General features: G+C 42.1%; 2 protein-coding genes across 16 annotated transcripts in view; one reads left to right on the top strand and one right to left on the bottom strand.

The window, feature by feature from the left end:
* The first annotated feature begins 716 nt into the window (after positions 1-716).
* On the top strand, positions 717-10,745 carry padi2 (peptidyl arginine deiminase, type II). The gene is made up of 16 exons (XM_047583405.1): positions 717-952; positions 1,791-1,962; positions 2,332-2,401; positions 2,650-2,711; positions 2,960-3,077; positions 3,523-3,675; positions 4,188-4,375; positions 4,654-4,757; positions 4,999-5,110; positions 5,539-5,646; positions 6,001-6,149; positions 6,285-6,432; positions 6,524-6,617; positions 6,728-6,807; positions 9,122-9,262; positions 9,358-10,745. The coding sequence occupies exons 1-16, from the start codon at positions 861-863 to the stop codon at positions 9,589-9,591; spliced, it is 2,025 nt and encodes a 674-aa protein (XP_047439361.1). The 5' UTR covers positions 717-860; the 3' UTR covers positions 9,592-10,745.
* Positions 9,830-19,670, bottom strand: part of rap1gapb (RAP1 GTPase activating protein b) — a 94,263-nt gene continuing 84,422 nt past the window's right edge. For 10 of the 15 annotated variants that reach the window (XM_047583398.1, XM_047583402.1, XM_047583399.1 and 7 more), the window contains 9 exons: positions 18,127-18,258; positions 16,960-17,037; positions 16,067-16,176; positions 15,540-15,656; positions 14,851-14,980; positions 14,200-14,299; positions 13,641-13,744; positions 12,333-12,375; positions 9,830-12,214 (listed from right to left, as the gene is read on the bottom strand). In XM_047583398.1, coding sequence (XP_047439354.1) covers positions 12,367-12,375; positions 13,641-13,744; positions 14,200-14,299; positions 14,851-14,980; positions 15,540-15,656; positions 16,067-16,176; positions 16,960-17,037; positions 18,127-18,258 — 780 coding nt within the window. In that variant the 3' untranslated portion in view covers positions 9,830-12,214; positions 12,333-12,366. The remainder of the gene's footprint in view (positions 12,215-12,332; positions 12,376-13,640; positions 13,745-14,199; positions 14,300-14,850; positions 14,981-15,539; positions 15,657-16,066; positions 16,177-16,959; positions 17,038-18,126; positions 18,259-19,670) is intronic. The other 5 variants (XM_047583390.1, XM_047583393.1, XM_047583395.1 and 2 more) reach the window with 5 other exon arrangements.

The raw sequence follows: 19,670 nt of genomic DNA, 5'->3' as shown, positions 1-19,670 counted from the left end.
TAAATTACATCAAAGTAAACATTTTGTGTTTGTGTTCCTTACTTTTGTAACCATTGCTTCTCGAGAGTGTATAATTGACACATGCAGTCAATGACGTTTCCAAATGCTTTAAAAGATGTGGAAACTGTGTAGTGCATTACCTATGAGCTGCATGGTGTCAAAATAACATTACAGACTAGTTCCCTCTCATTAAGTCTCTGTCAGTAGGAAAACGCGCCCTGGCGAAGGTGGTGGATGCGCCGAAACCAGGGCAATTACACTGGAGATGCACCACAGCCCCTAATCCAGCTTTGTCCCTCGTGTCTCAGATTACAGACGGGAACATGTTGCAGGAACAACTTCCCCCTCCCCACCTTCCGTGAACCTTTCAACAACCCTGATGGGGGAAAAAAACAGCTACGTTTTCACAAGTTTCCACAAGTCGTCGACTTACTTTGAAAGTGACCTGCTTTCTTCAAAAATAAAAAAAATGGTCACGGTTCTTTAATTTCGTCACAGCAGTCTATGGTATTCTAATAATCATCTAGGTGAAAGGATACGTTCCTTTTTATCTTTTCAACGCCTTAAAATGAATAGAGGACACAATGTGAGGCGGGATGAGTAAACACAAAAGAGACGGACAACAGCTGTAAGAAGAGCGATAACGCCATGGTGAGGTGGGTGGAGGGGAGGGGCTGAGATTTGACTGGCCAATCAGCGCTGGAAGGCTTCCCCCTACCTGCGCGCTTCATAATCGCTTGCTGCGCTCTCGGCCCAGTTAGCCAAGTGGCACCTCTGCGTCTTCTCTTCCTGTTAACGGAGCCGCCAGCGGGGCGTTCACTGTACCAAGCGTCTCCAGTGCTTGCGGGAGAACAGCAGCCATGATTCACCCCCGGACTATCAGGGCTGATTATAACACCACCACAAACGTGTTATACGTGGTGGGCTCGGAGCTTCAGGTCAACCTGAACAGGTGGGAACTTCAGACTATGAACTACACATTGTTTGGAGGGAATTTCCTCACATTGTCTGCTGTGTTCTATTGTGTTCTGTTGTTTTATTGTGTTCTGCAAATTTAGACATGATCTACCGTTAAGATCTCTATCTAATTAAGACACGTAATAAACATTTTTTAAGTGTTTTTAATCTTACAGATGTTGAATATATAGTGAGAGGTGTTTCTGATGTGTTGTCTAACACATTTAAACCGACAAGAATAGACCTCATGATAACAACAATGTGAGCTGTGTGGTAGGAGGCAGAGTTGAGGAAACAGCTCAAATGCCATGAAGGGACTGTTGTATTAGGCTGCTTTCTTATGGGTTGAGCCAAATAAATTGGCAGCTGGAGTGTGTAAGAATCCCATTGTTAACCCACAGGATGTCATTTGTATACAGATCCTGCATTTGGCAGATCCAACAGTGTTTTGTTTTATGCTGCGGAGTCACTCAACAATGCTTCGTTGTTGCTGCCAAAAGCAGAGACTCTGTTTTTCCCCACCAAGAAAAAAAAAGAAAGAAAAACCATTACAGTATATATTCTGCCAAATGCTAGCTGACTCAACACAACGGAGCGAGTTCAGAAGAATTTCTATAAAGTGGAAGAGTTGCTGGTGTTTGTCATTCAAAAATGTGTTTAGAACTGGACTCGTGTGTGTGTGTGGTTCTTGTTTCATCTGTGCCGTGAATTTAACACTCCTCATTTCCGTGTAAACAAACGTACGTTCTTGGAAATTCATTTGATGCCTTGTATAGTATGCGTGTGCCAAACACCAACGATCCATCAGTGTGTGCCGTTTCTCTGATTCTCAGGGGCGCTCCTCCCAGCTCCAAGTTCTTCTCTCTGAAGTGCACTCCTAATGTCCAGTACAGAATCAAACCCCAGCCTCCGAGCATGTCTCCACTCTCTCTCATCCCTCTGGATGGAAACCTAGTGCTACTCATCAGCATGAGCAGAGCCAGTCAACATGTACGTGACAGCAAGGTACGGTAAAGTACAGCAAAATTCTGACGAAGGAACTGATGTCGCCGTTAGCATTCAACACAAGCACAATTAATGCTCATGTGAAAACATGCTCACAAATCCTAATTTAAGTTGTAGCTCTGAGAAGCAATCAGACAAGACTGTACTGGAATTTCCCCGAAGCTGTGGGGAGATATCTAGAGTTGAATAACACATCAACCCAATTTCTCACCTCACCTCATTTTGATTGATTAATAGCTGTTAATAACCATATAACTGTATAACTGTATTTTACCGCAAACCGAGTTCAGGAATTCTTTATACCCTGCACTGAACAACTCATGATCGTAAAATTCCCTGCACTTCAACTTTACTGATTTCCTTTACAAGCTGTCTGTCATGTACTATGGAGAGAACAAAAAGTCTTTGGGGAGAGCCATTCTGCACCTGACATCTGTTGGTAAGTTGAATCATTATTAAACCGTATGCATCTTGTAACTTCCAACACTTTTTTTAGTTTGTAGCGAAACCTTAAAGGTGCGCTTAAATGCACATCTGAAACTCAGCCCAAAACAGCCCGCCTGCTAGAAAGTTTATACATGGTGGTGGAGAAACGACGACGCAATTGCTGTGCTGTGATCTGAGCCTCTATCTGGAGCAGTGTGCCAATGTAAAAGCTGCCGTGACACGTTATGTCTGTGCACACAGAGATCTCTCTGGACGTGGATGCCGACAGGGACGGCACCGTGGAGCGAAACAACCCTAACAAGGTGAAGTCAAATGTGTTAGCTTTAGATGGCAGAGCAACGTCAGACTCCTGATGAGGGAGACATTTTCAGCTTTTGTCACTTTCTGATAAACAATAACTTGTTTATGGAAGGAAACTGTGTTGTATATTCATAATTTTAGCTTTCTGAACTTATCCTGCTGCCTACATGTTTGTAAAGGCACGAACAAAAACATCAATGTGAATCTGATAAATTCCTAATTCGTTTTTTTTTTTTTTTAAATCTGCTAGGCATCCTGGAAGTGGGGCCCTGATGGACATGGGGCCATCCTTCTGGTTAACTGTGACTCAGAGAGGACATACAGAAAGAAACTAGACAGCGAGCATGACTCTGTCGTCACTGTGTCTGGTAAAACAGTCTCAGCACATCAAGAAATAGTCTGTGTCACTCTCTTCCTTCCATCTTTAACACAACTGGTCAAACAACCTCTGCCACCCTTGTCATATCCGCGGTATTTGATCAGCAGATGCAAATGTGATTTGCTTAAACCATCTGATAAAGAGAAATTTGGATGAGCAGAGAACAGGCTGTAGCAACTCTGTACTGATTTCGCAGGGGTCAAACCGGTTGAGCAGGAATTTGATAGCAACTGCCAAATGTAAATACGTGAGATTGTCCACATTATTACAATAAATATGTCCATACGCTGACAGTAGTACTTGTCCTTAGAGTAAAAAGTGTGCGTTTCAAGAACATATTGTATATGTTCCGAGTTAATTTGCCGTATGCAGCGTCAAGGAGTAAGTTGCACAAATGCAATAACATTAACACATGCTTTTTTGTGGATGCACAGACTTGAAAGACATGTCAAAGATGGTGTTGCGGACCAAAGGCCCCGACATACTCCAAGAAGGCTACAAACTCGCCATGCACATCTCCCAGGGAGACGCAGAGAGCGTCAGGATCTTCAGGGCCAAATCAACAGAAGGCGCAAGCAATTTCCTCAGTGAGTAAGGACGAGGGTTGAGAAAGCCACTGAACAGATGATGTAATGTGCGTGTAATCCAGACGGTGTGCTAAGGCTTCAGTCTGCCTTCTCTAAACCTTTACAACTGTGGCGCTGCACTATTTGAACTTGAAATCACCTTTTATCATGTGCAAATATATTTCTGGGGACACGGTAGCGTGCCATAAATGTCAAGGGACTCGTGCGCTGCGCAACATACGGTGAGTGATGCGTCTCCAGCCACAATGTGCATCACCAAGAACAATAATGAGGAACTTAAACAGTTTTGTTTTGCTTATTCACCACCTGCAATATATACCCAGTGCGTAATATGCAGCTCCAGCTCAATGTTGAGAATTTACTACTTGTCTTACTTAAAACTGATGATGCTCATTTTAGTCTTTTGTAGTTTAGTTTTGTGCTGATCCTCTATGCTACTGTACCGTCTACTCTGTGGGATAATAATAACGGAATAAAATCTTATGTTGTTTATGCTGTTTTCCCTCCCACAGACAGACTCTACAATTCCTTTGTGAAGGACTATCCACTGGTGCTAAACAGCGAGGTCCTGTTCCAGGAAGTGCCCTACCTTGCAGGTGAAGGAGAGCTGCACTTTTATGTGGAGGGCCTCAGGTTTCCTGACAAAGATTTCGACGGGCTCATCACCGTCAACCTCAGCCTGTTGGAGCCCATCAGGCCCGTAAGACCACTTAACCCTTGTTTCATCTTCTAAATAAATGATCAAATTAACTGGTTTGTGTTGAAGAGCGACACAGTTAAGGACAGGAAACAGACAAGCGCTTTAAACACGATCTCTCAGACTTTTTATTTTTTAAAACTTTTAAAAGGTCACAAATGAAATTTCCTTCTCAACAGCATAGCTGAACTTGGAGTTTTTCTCCAGACAGATGACTTGAACTGGATTGATTTGGTCACAACACATTACAGATAAATGGCGTTTATCTCCTGTTTTGACAGAATGTCCCCGAGACCCCCATTTTCACAGACAAAGTGGCGTTCAGAGTGGCACCGTGGATCATGACACCCAACACCCTCCAGCCTTTGGAGGTGTTTGTCTGCAGGTAAGAGCAGACTGATGAATAATGAAGATGATAATGGCAACAGAGAAGCCAACTGGGTTTCCAAATTCCTCTTAGCTTTATCTCATGCTACCAAGAAATATGCAAATGTAAAATGAACGTTCCCAGTTTTCTGGGGCGATTAGTTGGCATCCTTCATCGTTTAACTTGTACTACATTTTCTATGGAAAGAAAAAGCTGCATGAATTTGTATTTTGACACTGGCCTGTGGTTGTCTTCTTAGCACATCAGACAACTACTTGTTCCTGAAAGGAATGAGGAACTTTGTTGCAAAGAGCGGGTACAAACTGAAGATTTGTCATGAGTATGTGAACAGAGGAGACCGTTGGATGCAGGTACGAAAAAACTACAAACACTACAATCATTAACCTGTCACAAAATGTAATTTATTAGCTTTTGTACTGTATATATCGCAATAACTATACAAAATTCTCTTTATTTATTTTTAATAAAAATTAGATATAAGCTGATACTATTGGCAAAATCTATTGTGGAAACTGTGACGCATATGTTGGAAAAAAATACTGCATTTTCCTTTTAGAATAGTCCAAGTCATCAGATGTTTTTATCAGCTGTAATAGTGTGATAATAAAACCAAACAGGAACAATGAGCGTAATACAATTCTTGGAACAAGCAGAGTAACTGACCGACTCTGACTCACAACAAACATGTCAAGACCGAAAGTCATTGCGAAACTTCCACACAGAGCAGAAAAGAAAAAAATCTAATGACAACACATTGACAGCAGCATCTGTTTTTCAGGATGAACTGGAATTTGGTTATATCGACTCACCTCATCACGGGTTCCCTGTTGTTCTGGATTCCCCTAGAGACGGAGAGCTCGACAACTTCCCATATAATGAGCTACTGGTGAGATACAAAATGATTTGGGAAATGGCCAAACCCTAACAAGTGCGTCGATTGTGTTAAACAACTTTCCTTTCTGTGATGATTGATGAATGTTCATTGTGCAGAATAAATTCATTATTTTTCAGTAAGGGAAATAGAATAAACAATATATATACACACATATATATATATATATATATATACACATACACATATATATATATATACACATACATATATATATATATATATATACACATACATATATATATATATACATATATATATATATATATACATATATATAAATGAATCTGTTCACATGATATGTTTTGCCTGTCTGAAGGGGGTCTTTAACCAGATTTATAAACTCAGGGTCCTGACTTTGGTTACGTGACGAGGGTGCCCAAGCAAGAAGTGAGCAGCCTGGACTCGTTTGGTAACCTGGAGGTCAGTCCTCCGGTCACCGTGAACGGAAGAAAATACCCCCTGGGCAGAATCATCATAGGTGTGGCCTTCCCTACGTGAGTTCGTGACAGTTTCATGGATTTGGTTCCTGACGAATATAGATTATTTACATAATGCCCAGCTTAGTTATTTGTTATAGAGCAGCACAGTAAAAAAATCTTTCATCTCTTTCTTTCTTTTCTTTTTCTCAGTGCAACTGAAGGGCGAAACATGACTAAAGTAGTTCAAGACTTCCTGTGGGCTCAGAAGGTTCAGGAGCCCATTGCTTTATTTTCCGACTGGCTCCTTGTCGGCCATGTTGATGAGTTCATGAGTTTTGTTCCTGCACCAGACAGGAAGGTAGATACACACTTATTCAGAGAAATAAGTAAAGACAATAAAGATAATCACACGGGCAGCTTCATATCTTATCCGTTTATCTATGCCACAGGGATTCAGACTGCTGCTGGCCAGCCCAGATGCAGTTTACAAACTATTCAGAGGTTTACAGAACAGTGGACACGGACAAGCTAAACTGTTTGATGGTAGGTCCTTTTCCACTTCTAGCTTTATCTCTTTGGAATGTTATCTGTGGAAAAGTCGCATAGGCGCTTCTTAGAAATGTTTTACACATTCTTTTTACTGTGCTTACGAGGTTTGAAAGATGAAAAGAAAATAACGGTGGACGAGTTACTTGAAGATGGAAGTCTTCGAGTGGAAAATACCTACGTACAGGTGAGCGAAAATCCATAAAGGAAGGTGGTGATGGACATGATAAGTTCAATGTGCTGCTTTAACAACCTACACAGGATTTTGGAACCTGTCTGCCGGGATTCGCTCCCATTCACTGCGACTGATTCAGTAAGAGCCCAACTGATGTCGGGGGATAAGGTCGGGAACACTGTCAGCATTTCAGTTCACTCAAAGGTGGTTTGGATACGTGATGTGGGAAGCTGTAGGATTTGTTTCTTTTGTCAGAATCTACAGTGCAGCTTAATACTTCTTGCACCTTTCAGAACATTCTACATTTCTGCATAAAAATGACTCTAAACATCATCGGCAGTCCTGAAAGTGGACCCAATCCAACAAACAAACTGAAATATTATATTAAAATATTATTTAAAACTAATAACTTGCACAAAACAATGTAATCCCTTGTTTGAATTATGTGGGTCCCCCATCAGCAACGAAATGTTTCCGGTAGCTGCTGATCAGCCCGGTGTTGTTCTAAGATGTTATTGCGATGCGTTCAGGTCCTTCCACAATATTTCTGTTGGATTAAGGCCAGGATCTTGACCATGCCATTTCAAAACATATTTTTTTCATATTTCTTTTGAAGAATTTGGGCTTGTTGCCTGATGTAATTCAAAATTCATTGATCCATCAATGATGGACAAGAACATTACTACCCCTAAGGATGAGATGAGGTTCTGATGCTGGAAAGAGTTGTTTTTTTCGTTTCCAAACATGAAACCTCTCATTTAAATCAGATATGTAATATTGGCAGGTTTTCTTGAATAAACAAACGCACAAGCATATATGGCAGTCTCATTTGTTTGAGACTGTACCACTGATATTTTGAGTCATTTTTATGCAGAAATGCAAAAAAAGATTCTGACGGGTCCAAATACCTTTAAGTGACACTGAGGAATCCAGCAGATCAACAGCTCTGCAATGATGTTCCTTACCCCTGAAAACGTTGCACTTTGCCCCGCGCCTTCAGGCAGCTCCTCGGCATCCAGCCAAACGGTGATGCATCGGGAAGCCAGATAGTAAAGGGGGATTCATCACTTAAGATAATAACTTTCCACCACTCTGAGTGCACTGCTCTTTAAACCACCTCAGCCAACACTTGGTGTTGAAGGTTATCAGTAGACCGGTTTTCTTTTTTAATCAATATATGGTTCAGTACTCAGCAGCCCATTAGTATGTGTAGCATACTTTTGCACAGGCTGTTTATGCTCTACGATGTGTGTACTTAACCACGATAACACCGGGCGAAACCATCAGTGCAGTCATTTGTAAACAGACTTATTGGAACGGTGATATCCAAAGAGACAGTGACAGTTGTTTGTCAAAGACAAACCTGAGGCCGCTTGGTTTTTACGGACATGTTCGGACGTGATGCGACTATAGCAGCTAAACCAACTGATGAGGCGTGGTGTCCACAAATGATTTACTACATAGCCTGCATTGCGTTTGAAGCAGTGCAGATCCACTAGGGGTTGAACGATTCCGGGTTTTAAAAATCGACTAATATGTGGTGAACGTCGAGTTGACGTTGATGATGTCAGATAAAAACAGATAAAAACATGGTAGAAAGTAAAGCTTTGCAACAATGAAATCTATATCCTTGACCTGAATACATATTGTAGACAAAAGACTTTTCTGCAAGTTTACTGAAGGTTATACAAACTACTGTCGACCACAGACCACACCAACACCATCAGCCTGTCTGACACATCTAATATGTGGCTCTCGCCCAACATGAAAATTAACAGGAACCTGAGCTAATTGATACTGTGTGTTTAGCCTCTATAAATCATTACATGTGGCTGTTAACGCTGATGCCTTACCGATGCCTTACAACAAGAAGGTTCTTGATTCGAATCGACGCCGACTGGGGCCATTCTTTGGACAATGAAATTCAAATTTGCAACCTAATTGTCTCTGTTACCGCAAAGCATTTGGTGAAGTTGTTGACTGCTATTAGCAGGATTTGGACTGTTTCTCTGCTGGTGTTAGCGGATGCATTTCAGGACTGACTTACATATTCTTCATGTTGCCGTAGAATGGCCTTCATCTTTCCACACACTTGATGATCCACTGCTGCTTTGCTGCAACGACCCACTGGAGAAACCCAGTGAAAACTAAAGCAGGCATTATGCTCAAGAATTATGCATAATTTAAAACGTTGCGGTTAATTATGCATGTTGTCAGCATATACTTCCGACAGACGTGCTCTGGAATTTGACAAAATTATTTTAACATGCATATTGTAGGGTATGCGAAATGCGTTATGTCTTTTTTACCGCCTGCTCTTTTCTAGAGCTGCATCGACTGGAATCGAGATGTGCTGAAGAGAGAGCTGGGTCTGGATGAAAACGATATCATTGACCTGCCAGTCCTCTTCAAGATGGTGTATGACGATGATAAAAAGTTCAGAGCGGTGGCTTATTACCCTGACATGGTGAGTTCATAGATATCACCTGCGATAAACCAAGTTTAAAGCTCTCATTGGTTGAAGAAAAGCTGGAAGTATTTTTTTTTTCCAATCATTCCCAGGTGAACATGATTGTCTTGGGGAAAAACCTGGGCGTCCCGAAGCCCTTTGGCCCCAGAGTAAACGGACGCTGCGCCCTCGAGGCCGAGATGTGCTCCCTGGTGGAGGGACTTGGCCTCAGCTGCACGTTCATCGACGACTTCACCTCCTACCACAAAAAGCTGGGAGAGGTGCACTGTGGCTCCAACGTCCGCAGGAAACCGTTTGACTTCAGGTGGTGGAACATGGAGCAGTGAGCAAAAAGAAACTGAGGTGGAGAAGGGTTAAGATTTCAGTTGTGCATGCTCACTGCAGTAATGACATTATTTAACACATTACAGCAAACACTCAACAAGGGAAGTAACTAAAAATAAATAACTGCCTAACACTGACACTATGGTGTGAAAAAAAGATGTTATATGGGAGTGTCTAAGTCTTAAAAATACCAATAGAGGATTGGATTTCATCAAAATTTTAATGATAATAATGGCCAAACTAAGTTGAGGGTGTTTATTATTATAATTAACAGTTATGCCTTACATTATGTCTTAACCTTCCTACTGTCCTCTGGGTCAAATTTGACCTATCTCGAATGTTTCAATACCCCACAATTTAATACACATGTAGATTTGAAAAAAAAAATGTCCAGTATATAATATATAATTAGTTGAAAAGAAATTGGCAACTTAATATGAGTGAAACAAGCCAGGTCTTCCATTGCACAACAGGTACTTCATTAGTCTTACTAAAATACTTAATGCCACAGTAACTTTTACATGACGTTTACATGTCAAAAATTGCTCCAGGGCTCGATTTCATGTATCTCGTATGCATCTTTGTCTTTATTAAACTTTTTTTTTTGTTGGAGTCATTTACAAAAGAAAGATGTAAAGCAATATGTACAAACTTTCGAACAAGGGCTTAAGCAAACCATGAACAGGAATACAATCATTTGAATCGAGCACATCGAGCGCACACAGAGGAGTCGTCGCTGCCAGTGTTGTGGTCGTCAGCCACTGGCACACAGTGCAAGCACAGATAAACGGATGGTTACAGCAGAGGGATGTGCTATATTAGTAAAGAGCCACAAGGGGGCAGACTTCATCTACTCAAGCGTTTTCCAAGGTCTAGAGGAAAATAATTTAAAATCATCTTTCTTTTTTTTTTTTTTACATAAATCTATTTAAAAGTTTATAAGACAGATGTTTAATCATTACCAAAAAATTATCTCTCTCTCTCTATATATTTTTTTTTCAATGCCATTTTCCTTTAGATTGATTTGTAGCTATAAACAGCTTGATGGTTACAGTATTCAGGGAGTTTTGCATGTGGTCTTTAACTTTTTGATTTGTCACTAATTGTAAATGCTTTCATTAATTTCGGACAATAAATGTCAGTTGACATAAAACAACTCCACATGTCAGTTATTTCCTTCATAACGAACTGAAAACAGGAAGAAGAAAAAAAGAGCTTCCCTGCTCAGTAAGAGCTTGAGCGAGTGTCAGGGATCAAGACGACCTCACCGTTTCCTGGAGCAGATATGTACAGTTAAACCCATTTCTGCCTAGTTTTACATTCAAGCCATTTGGCAATGCAGTGTGCCTTTAAAATCTTACCCTCCTTCAAAGCAGCTCGCGACACTACCACAAAGGCAACTTCTAGACGAGTCACAGTGTAATTCATTCTCAGCAACAAATCTGGTTCCTCAGAAAGGTTAGCATTTGGAAATAACTCTGACGACGTAGTGCTTGTACATATGTTACATTTCATAAATAAAGTAGGAGACGTTCGGCTCTCTATCAGCAATGTGCACTGCACCTGGAGATGTCAGCTGGTTTTCATTAAAACACAAATCACAGGGACAACACCTCTATGTCAAGCATGGCACCAGTGTACAGAGGAGAGGGTTTTGGCAAGCAGATTTACACCATGCACAGTACCTTTGAATACACACCCGAACACGGACATCAACAAGTGGGGAGGGCTGTGACAAAGAGCGTCTGGAGACAAAACAGCAGTACCTTTCAGTGTGGATCGAGGCTGTGCGTCGCTGGTTGGAGCACTGCGTTAACCCTGCTTTTGTGTATCAGTGGAGTCCACAGTTCCTTTTTTTTTTCAATAGTGGCACAAGTGTTCTGTGGTACGGATGATGCTTTTACAGCCACCAACAGCTGCATCACACAAGTACCCTCGATCCGAACGTGACAACACTTGCTGAAATTGTTGTAAAACCCAACAGATACCCACTGTAGATTACTCAGAAAAAAATGAGAATAAAACACAAAACGTGGCTCGACAGTAGGCCACATACACACCTGGAACACCAAAGTTGAACCCATGTACAGTATCACAGTGGGATATGGGTTTCACATTTAAAAAAAATAAAACAAAAAAAAACACTTCCTCTGTAGTGCAACTCTTCACCAGCTGAACGTAGACTTATTTTTTTAAACGTACTCTTTCAGTCGAGAGAGCAAAACCCTCCCAATCTTCAAATCCTGATCTTTAAAATAGGACACACAACGTTTGAGCGTTTACAGTAAGAGTCAAGTGTCGGAGATTACTGGCCTGAAGAAATGAGCAGGTGGGCGGACCTACTGTGCCAGCCGACAGGTGACAGTCAGTAGAGATGCTGCATGGGCCGTGGAGCTCTCTTTAATTCTGCCTCGAGCACTCAAGGAGGTTTTCCACACGGAAAATGGAATGAGGGCAAGTGGTGGGTACATGTGGTTGGAGCCGTGTGTTTGCCTGACGGGCCGCAGATCCACACATCCAAACATACAGAAGAAGATTTGTCAGTCTCTTGATCTGGCTTCTAACTGTGCTCCTTGTCTGTGTCAGTAGTGGAGTCACCCTGCCCTCAGCTGCCTCATGGGAATGCTGAGATAAAAATGTGGAAAAGTTACAGAAATAAATCAGTAAAGGGCAAAAGATGCTGCGAATAAATACATATCCAATCATTGAGGAGCCTCAATATTAAATCAACATGGTTTCTAACCTGAAAATGGACGTTGATGCGGTGTTCAGAGTGGCTAACAGTTCTGCATACAGATACAGAGACACAGTTAATATCAGCAAATGTGACAACAGAAGATTAACGGCGCAAAACAAGGCTGCACCTAATGATCACTTCGTAACGACTGTTTTAAGCCATCAGTGGAAATCTGTGTCTGTAGAAAATTGGTTTCCAAGAAGAAAAAGACCACTGGCAAATGACTTTCTTCTACAATAACAAACAAATAAATAACAAACAAATGACTTTCTTCTAACACAACTAACCAAAGTATTCACCTATACCACATAATATCACTACACATACTGAGTTTGTTGATTAGTACAAAATTTCGTGCAAATCTTTCCAGTCACCAAAAGGTCTTGTTTTAGTAAAAGCTTGGTAACTGCTGCCATATCAGCCCTTAACAGGGTGACTCGCAGAGGAACCGCAGGTTTTAATTCCACGCTGTTCTGTCTGTGGTGGGTGGTCGTGCTGTGCCACACCCCGATCAGGCATAACATTATGACCAGCATCCTAACATTGTGTAGGTCTCCCTCGTGCCTCCAAAAACTCATCGGAGAATGGACATGGAACCTTATGAGGGTGTTCTGTGTATCTGGTAACAGGATGTTGTTAGTGGGTTGCTATGGGTTAACGGGAGAAGTCTCTGTGGATCAGACTCGTTCCATTGCATCCGACAGATATTCGATCAGTTTGGGATCCAGTGAATTTGGAGGTCAGGTCAAACACCTTTTGTTGTTTTTCATGTTTTTTTTTAGTTGTTCCAATGTTGTTCATTACTATAGGTGGGGGTGCCTGGTGTGGGCTAGGTGGTTTCCCAGGAAACCATTTAACTGTCTCAAGATGGTCAATGAAACTGGGTAAAGATGTCCTTGTCCCTGTTTACATCTAAATCCATCACAATGTCAAAACCACAATTCTTTGACTTGTGACTGTAAATTACTGACTTTCAAATGACTCTCAGCTGTTCTTTATTTAGCCAACAAGCTAAACCAAGACAATGAGCAGAGTAAACAGTTTTTCTGTTTAATATCAAAATTCTTATCGGTGAACGTGTGTGCATGTTAAAATGCTGACGTTAGCGAGTAGCTGGAAAAACCAATGTGTTCCAAGTCTTTGTTGATGCATTTTATACAATATAACAAAGAAGTCCCATAACCATTTTCATACTTGAAATAGAAGTGGATCTGTCTACAAAAAAAAAAAAAAACGTGTTCAATGAATGCACATTAGTCTCACTGATTTAGCTGCACCGCCATTTAATGACGGAAGCCGAACACTTTGTCTCACCGTTGAGAACTCCTGCTGGGCACGCTCTGTCTTGGATCGGCCGTCTGTCCCCTTTGGCTCCGTCGTCTTCACTCCGTCCGGTTGCTGCTGTAGACGAGAAGCTGCTGGGAGGACAGATGTGTAGCTGTCATGGTTAATAAACTCATGCATATAGTGCTACCCAGCTGCTGTAGCTGAAAAAAGCATGTGCCAGCAAAAGATTAATGTTCAGAGTAAACCATTTGTGATGGGGAAAAAAAAACAAAACAAAGTGAAGTTTTACAGGAACTTCACAGGAGCAAGCAGAAGTTTTTAAGCGCTATTCATTTCAGACAAAGTAAACTATAAACATTTAACATTTCTAAGTTCTACAGGCTGTGCCTTCTGTTGCTGGTGCAGCTGAGGTTCATCACTCAAGGGTGCTCCGCTATTAATTGCTCAGGAAGCAGAGCGTGACATTCTTACGTCTTCCTCGTCTAGATGGTCCTCAGACACTGGACCTTTTGGTCGCTGGCCTGCTTTTCACACCTCCAGGCGATCGCTGGCCCAGTAGCATGAGCCCTTTTCTCCCAAAACCCACCTGGAAAACTTCCTTGGCTGGTGCTGCACGCACCGTCCTCGCCCCCACAGCTGTACACGAACGAATCTCTTTTGACTGGCGTGACACAAGACACACTTTCCTGCAAGAAGGGAACAGGAAGTTTGTAATATTTTAACCAGGCTGCATGATCACAACCACAGCTGCATTCAACGAGTATACTTTCTTTTTGTTACAGTCCAATTACTTGTTGCTGTCGCAATTCAATATTCGTATATTTTATTCTATTATTTATCTTTTACACAGTCCGCTATTTATTCTTGTTAACTTTCTCTCCCCCGTGTATGCTGTTGCAAACTGCAGATAAAGGTTTTCTAATTCTAATCATTATAATTCACATTTGTCTCCGTCTCCTTTTAGATGCAAATGATACAAGTGTGAGAAATAGATAAGCCCATTACTATGTATTACTGTGGAATACATTTTGCAGAACAGTCACTACTAGGCTATGGTGAAATCCATCAAGCCATTTCAAATCATCTTTTTTTTTCATTAACAGCAAAGAGATAAGAAGAAAAAAAAAGAACAAAGTGAGACAAATGTCAACTGGGCCACAAATACGTCAGCGGCGCTGAGAAGCTGCTTGCGTGCTTCGGTTCAGAGGAAGTGATATTAATGCGTTTATCCACCCACCAGTCCGGTGTCGTAGTCCTCCTCGGCATCGTGCTCCTCCACAACGCTGGCGAAGCTGCTGGCATTGGAGGAGGAGCGGGACAGATCCTGAGCCTCTGGGATGGACGGTGCCCTGCAACACATGGCCATACTACACGCCTGGGTCACTCTGGCCGTACATCGGTCAGGCATAACATTACGACCACCTGCCTAATAATGTGTGCGTCTCTCTTGTGCCTCCAAAACAGTTGCGATTCATCAGAGAATCACAACTGAGGATGCTGTGTGGTGTGTGGCAACGTAATGTTGTTAGTGGGGGGGCTTTGGGTGCTATGGGTTGAGGGGAGGGTGTCTGGTCTAGTCTGGGCGAGTCGTACATAATCCAAGTTTCCCAGCAGAACATTGTGTTGACACAAGATGGTCAATGTTGTTTACTTCACCTGTTAATGGTTTTAATGATGTGGCTGATCGGTGTATAATGACCTGTGTTTCCTTTGTGTCCCTCACTTGTTCCCTGAAGTGCCAAGTGCTTTTGCCTTTGCAATGTGAAATCGATAACTGAATTTGCTTTCCTGTTTCTTCACAACTGCACCTCCTTCTCACCCACCCAATGGATCAATAGACATAAATAACTCTCAAACGTGTTTCAGCATAAAAAAAATAATAATAAAATAAAAATCTACTATCATAAAATTATAAACAACAGTCACCTGTTCTTTGCTGCAGGAAACTCTGGAGAACTGTGATTAGAGGAGTTGTCTGACTTGTTTTCCTGTGACCAGTGGCTGCTGTCTGGTGTCCTCTGGGTGCTGGGTGACACCTCCCGGCTTCAGGACGAGGACGGAGATTAAGGGGTCAGTTGAAGGATGACTGTCTCCAGTGCATTCATATGGTTAAACTCTGTAAACTCTGTGATTGATGATTAAACTCTTAAGACCAACAAGTGGCCACCCTCTAGCTGTCACAAATCAATCGATGTTACTCAGCATATGTTTACGGTTTGTGATCAAGTGCTTTTCATTTGTTGCATGAAACTGAAACCCTGCACAGTTCAGAATTTAGCATTTCCAAAGTACAAGACAGAAAATGAAGCACCACTAACAAAAGTTTGCATCTCACACAGTCCGTCTTCTAATTGCTGGATTCCTCATATTAGTGTCCCAGCTTCCATCTGTTCTAACACTGTTCTCTCTTCACTACCCACTCCCTGCTGATCAGCTGTGCTCTGTCCTCTCACCTCCTCTCTTGGACCTCCTGGATGTTCTCGATGCCAATGGCACTACTACGGCGCGAGCTGAAGGGCCCCGACTTTTTCCTGGTTGGGCTTTTCCCAGGAATGATCAGTGACTGACGGTGAACAGGGAGAGGGAAGTAAGACACACATTTTGGATACAGTGCAACACAGCTTAGACATACGGTACACGGCACAGGAAACTACTCAAGTGAAAGGTTCCTACGTAGAAATATGCTGCGGAGGAATAATGACCTGAGGTAATGTTATGGCACATTTAGCAACGAATCCATCATAGACTGGGCTTCAGGAACAAATTAACGTTGTGTTCTTTTTACTCTGACTCTTATTGCTGAAAAGATAAGTCAAAACTTATGTCTTAAGGACTCAGGTCAGACTGGTACACACTTTCAATTTAAGATGAAATAGGATTCATCAGTCTGTGTACGTACTCGGGAGGGTTTCGACAACTTTCTTTTCAAGGCGTCTTAACTTTAAAGTGAAATGATGTAATTCATGCATGAAGTCATGAGATTTGATGAAACGAGAAAACTCCACAACATTCATCTGATAGAAAATCCTCTAAAACTTATTTCTGTTATGGTAACAATTCATACAATAAATGTAAATGATGTCCCTCAGTCCATGATGGATCATTCCGTAATACAGCCGTAATACACAAACACATGAGTGTCTGGCCGTATGAGAGGATGAAATGAGTGAAACTATAAGAAATTATGACTAATTATACCTACATATTTGAAAGCCTCTCACAGTCACAGGAACTAAAACGCATTTTAAACACTAGAAGCAGGGTAGAAACCAACTGTAGACTCACATCATGAAGAGACGACAAGCAAAGAAAAGTCAGTAAACAAGAAGGGAGAATATACATGAACCTCTTCTATTGTTCCTATCCCTATGGCACTGCCTCGGCGTCCATATTTACTGGGACTTTTCCCTGGGACAAGCAATGACTGAGCCACACAAGACGGGGCAGGGGAAGCAGAGAGAGAGTGAGAGGACATGATAGATTGAAAAAAAGCAAGAGGGAAGGGAAGGAAGAGAACAGAACACAACGTGAGATCTCATGCGCAGAGCACAAAGAATTTAAACAGCTTCAAGAGGAGCTCGCGGCATGACTTAACGGGCAAGACATGGCTTGGAGGAGGTAGCTTTATAGAGCAAAAGCAGGCTGGGGTCCAGCATGGGAGGGCACAGCAGGTGATGGAGAGTCACCAAGGTAGGAGGCATGCTGGAGGTTCTGCCCTGAGGGGTACAAATCTGTTTAGTGATGCATTCAGAAAGAGCACAGCGGCAAAGAGGGTTGACACAATCCAGTGCTTTTAGAAAAGTCAGCCTTTTCAGAAATTGGGTTAATTTAGTTCCACTTCAAGATGCTGTCGGTTACCAAATCCCAAGCTGCAGTAAGTTGAAACATAATTAACCCTACATCTGAAAGAGACACAGACAGGGCAGCAAGCTGCTTGTGCTTATGGCTCGTGCCATGCATACTCTTCAGCCACAACATGCACAAGGCTGCAGGAGGACACATTCATGGGAAAGCTCTGCGAGGACGGAGGGAGTCTGGGTAGTCAAACAGCTGCTAGACTGAGTTCACTTCAAGACCCGGGGTAGAGATAGGGACAATCACTGGATTCATTCCACAGTGGGCAATTATTTGTTATCGTCACCCTAGAAGTCTGCCACTCTTTGTGGGGATCAAGACTCTCGATGAAAATGAATGGAATGCTGAGAGTGAGTTATGCTGTTAATTTTCCAAACAACAAATACAGTTATCAACAGAAACGCTATGAGCCTTGTATATACATATATACTGTATGTATAAAAAACAAACAATCAGTGAAAGCCGCTTTAGTATAAAGGAAGAGTGAACTTAAGATGTCAGGATCGAAAGCGAGTGCTGTAATGTTGCTACTGTGCTGCTTATGAGACAGAATAGCGACTATAGTTTGTTAGTGTTTTTATTCGACGTGTAAGGAATATGCTATATTCTGAACGTATGTGTCAGGTGGGCAACATGTGAACCAGAGTGGGCTACTTACAATCCCTGGGGTTTTGGGGCTCTCTGCGGGATTGTGGGTAAAGCTGCCACTGTGACTAGTGGAGACTGTGTGTGACTTCTTGTTACTGAGACCCATGGCGTCCATAGACTGGCTTCTGCTGCGGATGACCCGCTACAGAGAGAAACGAGGACATGCTGTCAGCGGATCCACTTTAATGTTAACGTGGAAACGTAACACACTGACCAATACTCCAAGGCATTACTTAAATATATGTAATGATATATGTTATTTTATATTCATATCCAAATTAAGTTGATTGTACAGAATCTTATTGATAATTACTTTTGCAAATGCACACAGCATACTGTATGTACGTATTATTTTATATCATAAAACCTTTGATGGCAATAACTGGAATATGTTTACGTAGCTGTATTAGATATTAGATATATATTAGATATATCTAATAATATTAGATATATCTAATATCTAGATATTAGATATGTATTAGATAGCTGTACTAGATATTAGATATCATTATGTTACATCGTCAATCTCATTGTAAAGTATATGCGCTGAAGCTGGGGGAACAAATGTATCTACAAGGGCATGTGTGCATACGTCTTGTGTGCAGTACTAGTTCTGAACACTTAGGGGCAGTGCAGGTCAACAGGCTTCAGGGAGAGGCTGCGTGAAAGGCTCACAGAAGGTTCACAGAAGGTCAACGTGAGCGTAGGCTTTGCACTTGGGAGGCATGACACGGCATCTTCTGTCTAATACATTGTTATTTAACACGGATGAGTCCGGAGCTCTGTGTCGCAAGACACAGCGTGAGCAAGGAACACCACGACACTGAACGAAAGTGGGAGAGACAGCAGCACAGTGGAATCTGCACATTTAGACAGAGGCAGAGAGAGAGAGGGGGAGAGCGGGAAATCTTTGCAGATGTAATTTGTGGAGGTGTGAGAGAAAGAAATAGAGGCAGCAACTGGGTTCTTGACAGCGAGAAAGAAAAATATGGGTTTTTTTTTTGGGAGGGGACATTTACACAAATGTTGTTTATGAACGTGTGGGAGAAGCATGGATCGAAAACAACAGTAAAGTCAAAGAAACTGAGAAAAATGTGGTTATATTTCTGTGACCGTGATGGCGAATGACTAGTGACTGACATACAGAGCAGAGAAAAACAGCGAAGGAATGCTGCCCATAGGGAGACATACAAACCGCATCATCAGCTCCGTAATGAGGGGTCATTAAATCGTTCATCAGGCGCACACCATCACAGTTCCTACTGCCATGCCTCGGCGGCTGAGCTACGCTCCACCACCCTAATGGTCATTGATGGAGCACTCTCCGTCAGAGCAAAGTGCCTCCCCTACACAACGGGACACTCTGCAGCCTCAAAACCACACCATCATGCGAAAACACACCGAGTTCGGCCGTCGCAGCCAAGTGAGGAAAGCAAATGCCACAGGACTGGTCCTTTGAGATACTGCAAATTTTCTCTGCTTTGTTTTCTCATGTGTGAATACCCAGAATCCCAGCCAAGAAACAGGGGAGGGAAAGAGAAGCATCCTGAAAGT

The sequence above is a fragment of the Mugil cephalus genome, chromosome 4 (genome assembly GCF_022458985.1).
Source record: "Mugil cephalus isolate CIBA_MC_2020 chromosome 4, CIBA_Mcephalus_1.1, whole genome shotgun sequence".
In the NCBI taxonomy this organism is placed as follows: Eukaryota; Metazoa; Chordata; class Actinopteri; order Mugiliformes; family Mugilidae; genus Mugil; species Mugil cephalus.
The sequence above is the reverse complement of the archived record's forward strand: the minus strand, read 5'-3'. Positions and strand labels throughout refer to the sequence as shown.

Excerpts from the sequence above, each read along its gene's own strand:
- padi2 (XM_047583405.1), top strand. The coding sequence starts at position 861 with ATGATTCACCCCCGGACTATCAGGGCTGATTATAACACCACCACAAAC. Across the intron at positions 4,758-4,998 it reads TTGGAGGTGTTTGTCTGCAG|CACATCAGACAACTACTTGT; the intron begins GTAAGAGCAGAC and ends TTGTCTTCTTAG. Across the intron at positions 6,808-9,121 it reads TGGAAAATACCTACGTACAG|AGCTGCATCGACTGGAATCG; the intron begins GTGAGCGAAAAT and ends GCTCTTTTCTAG.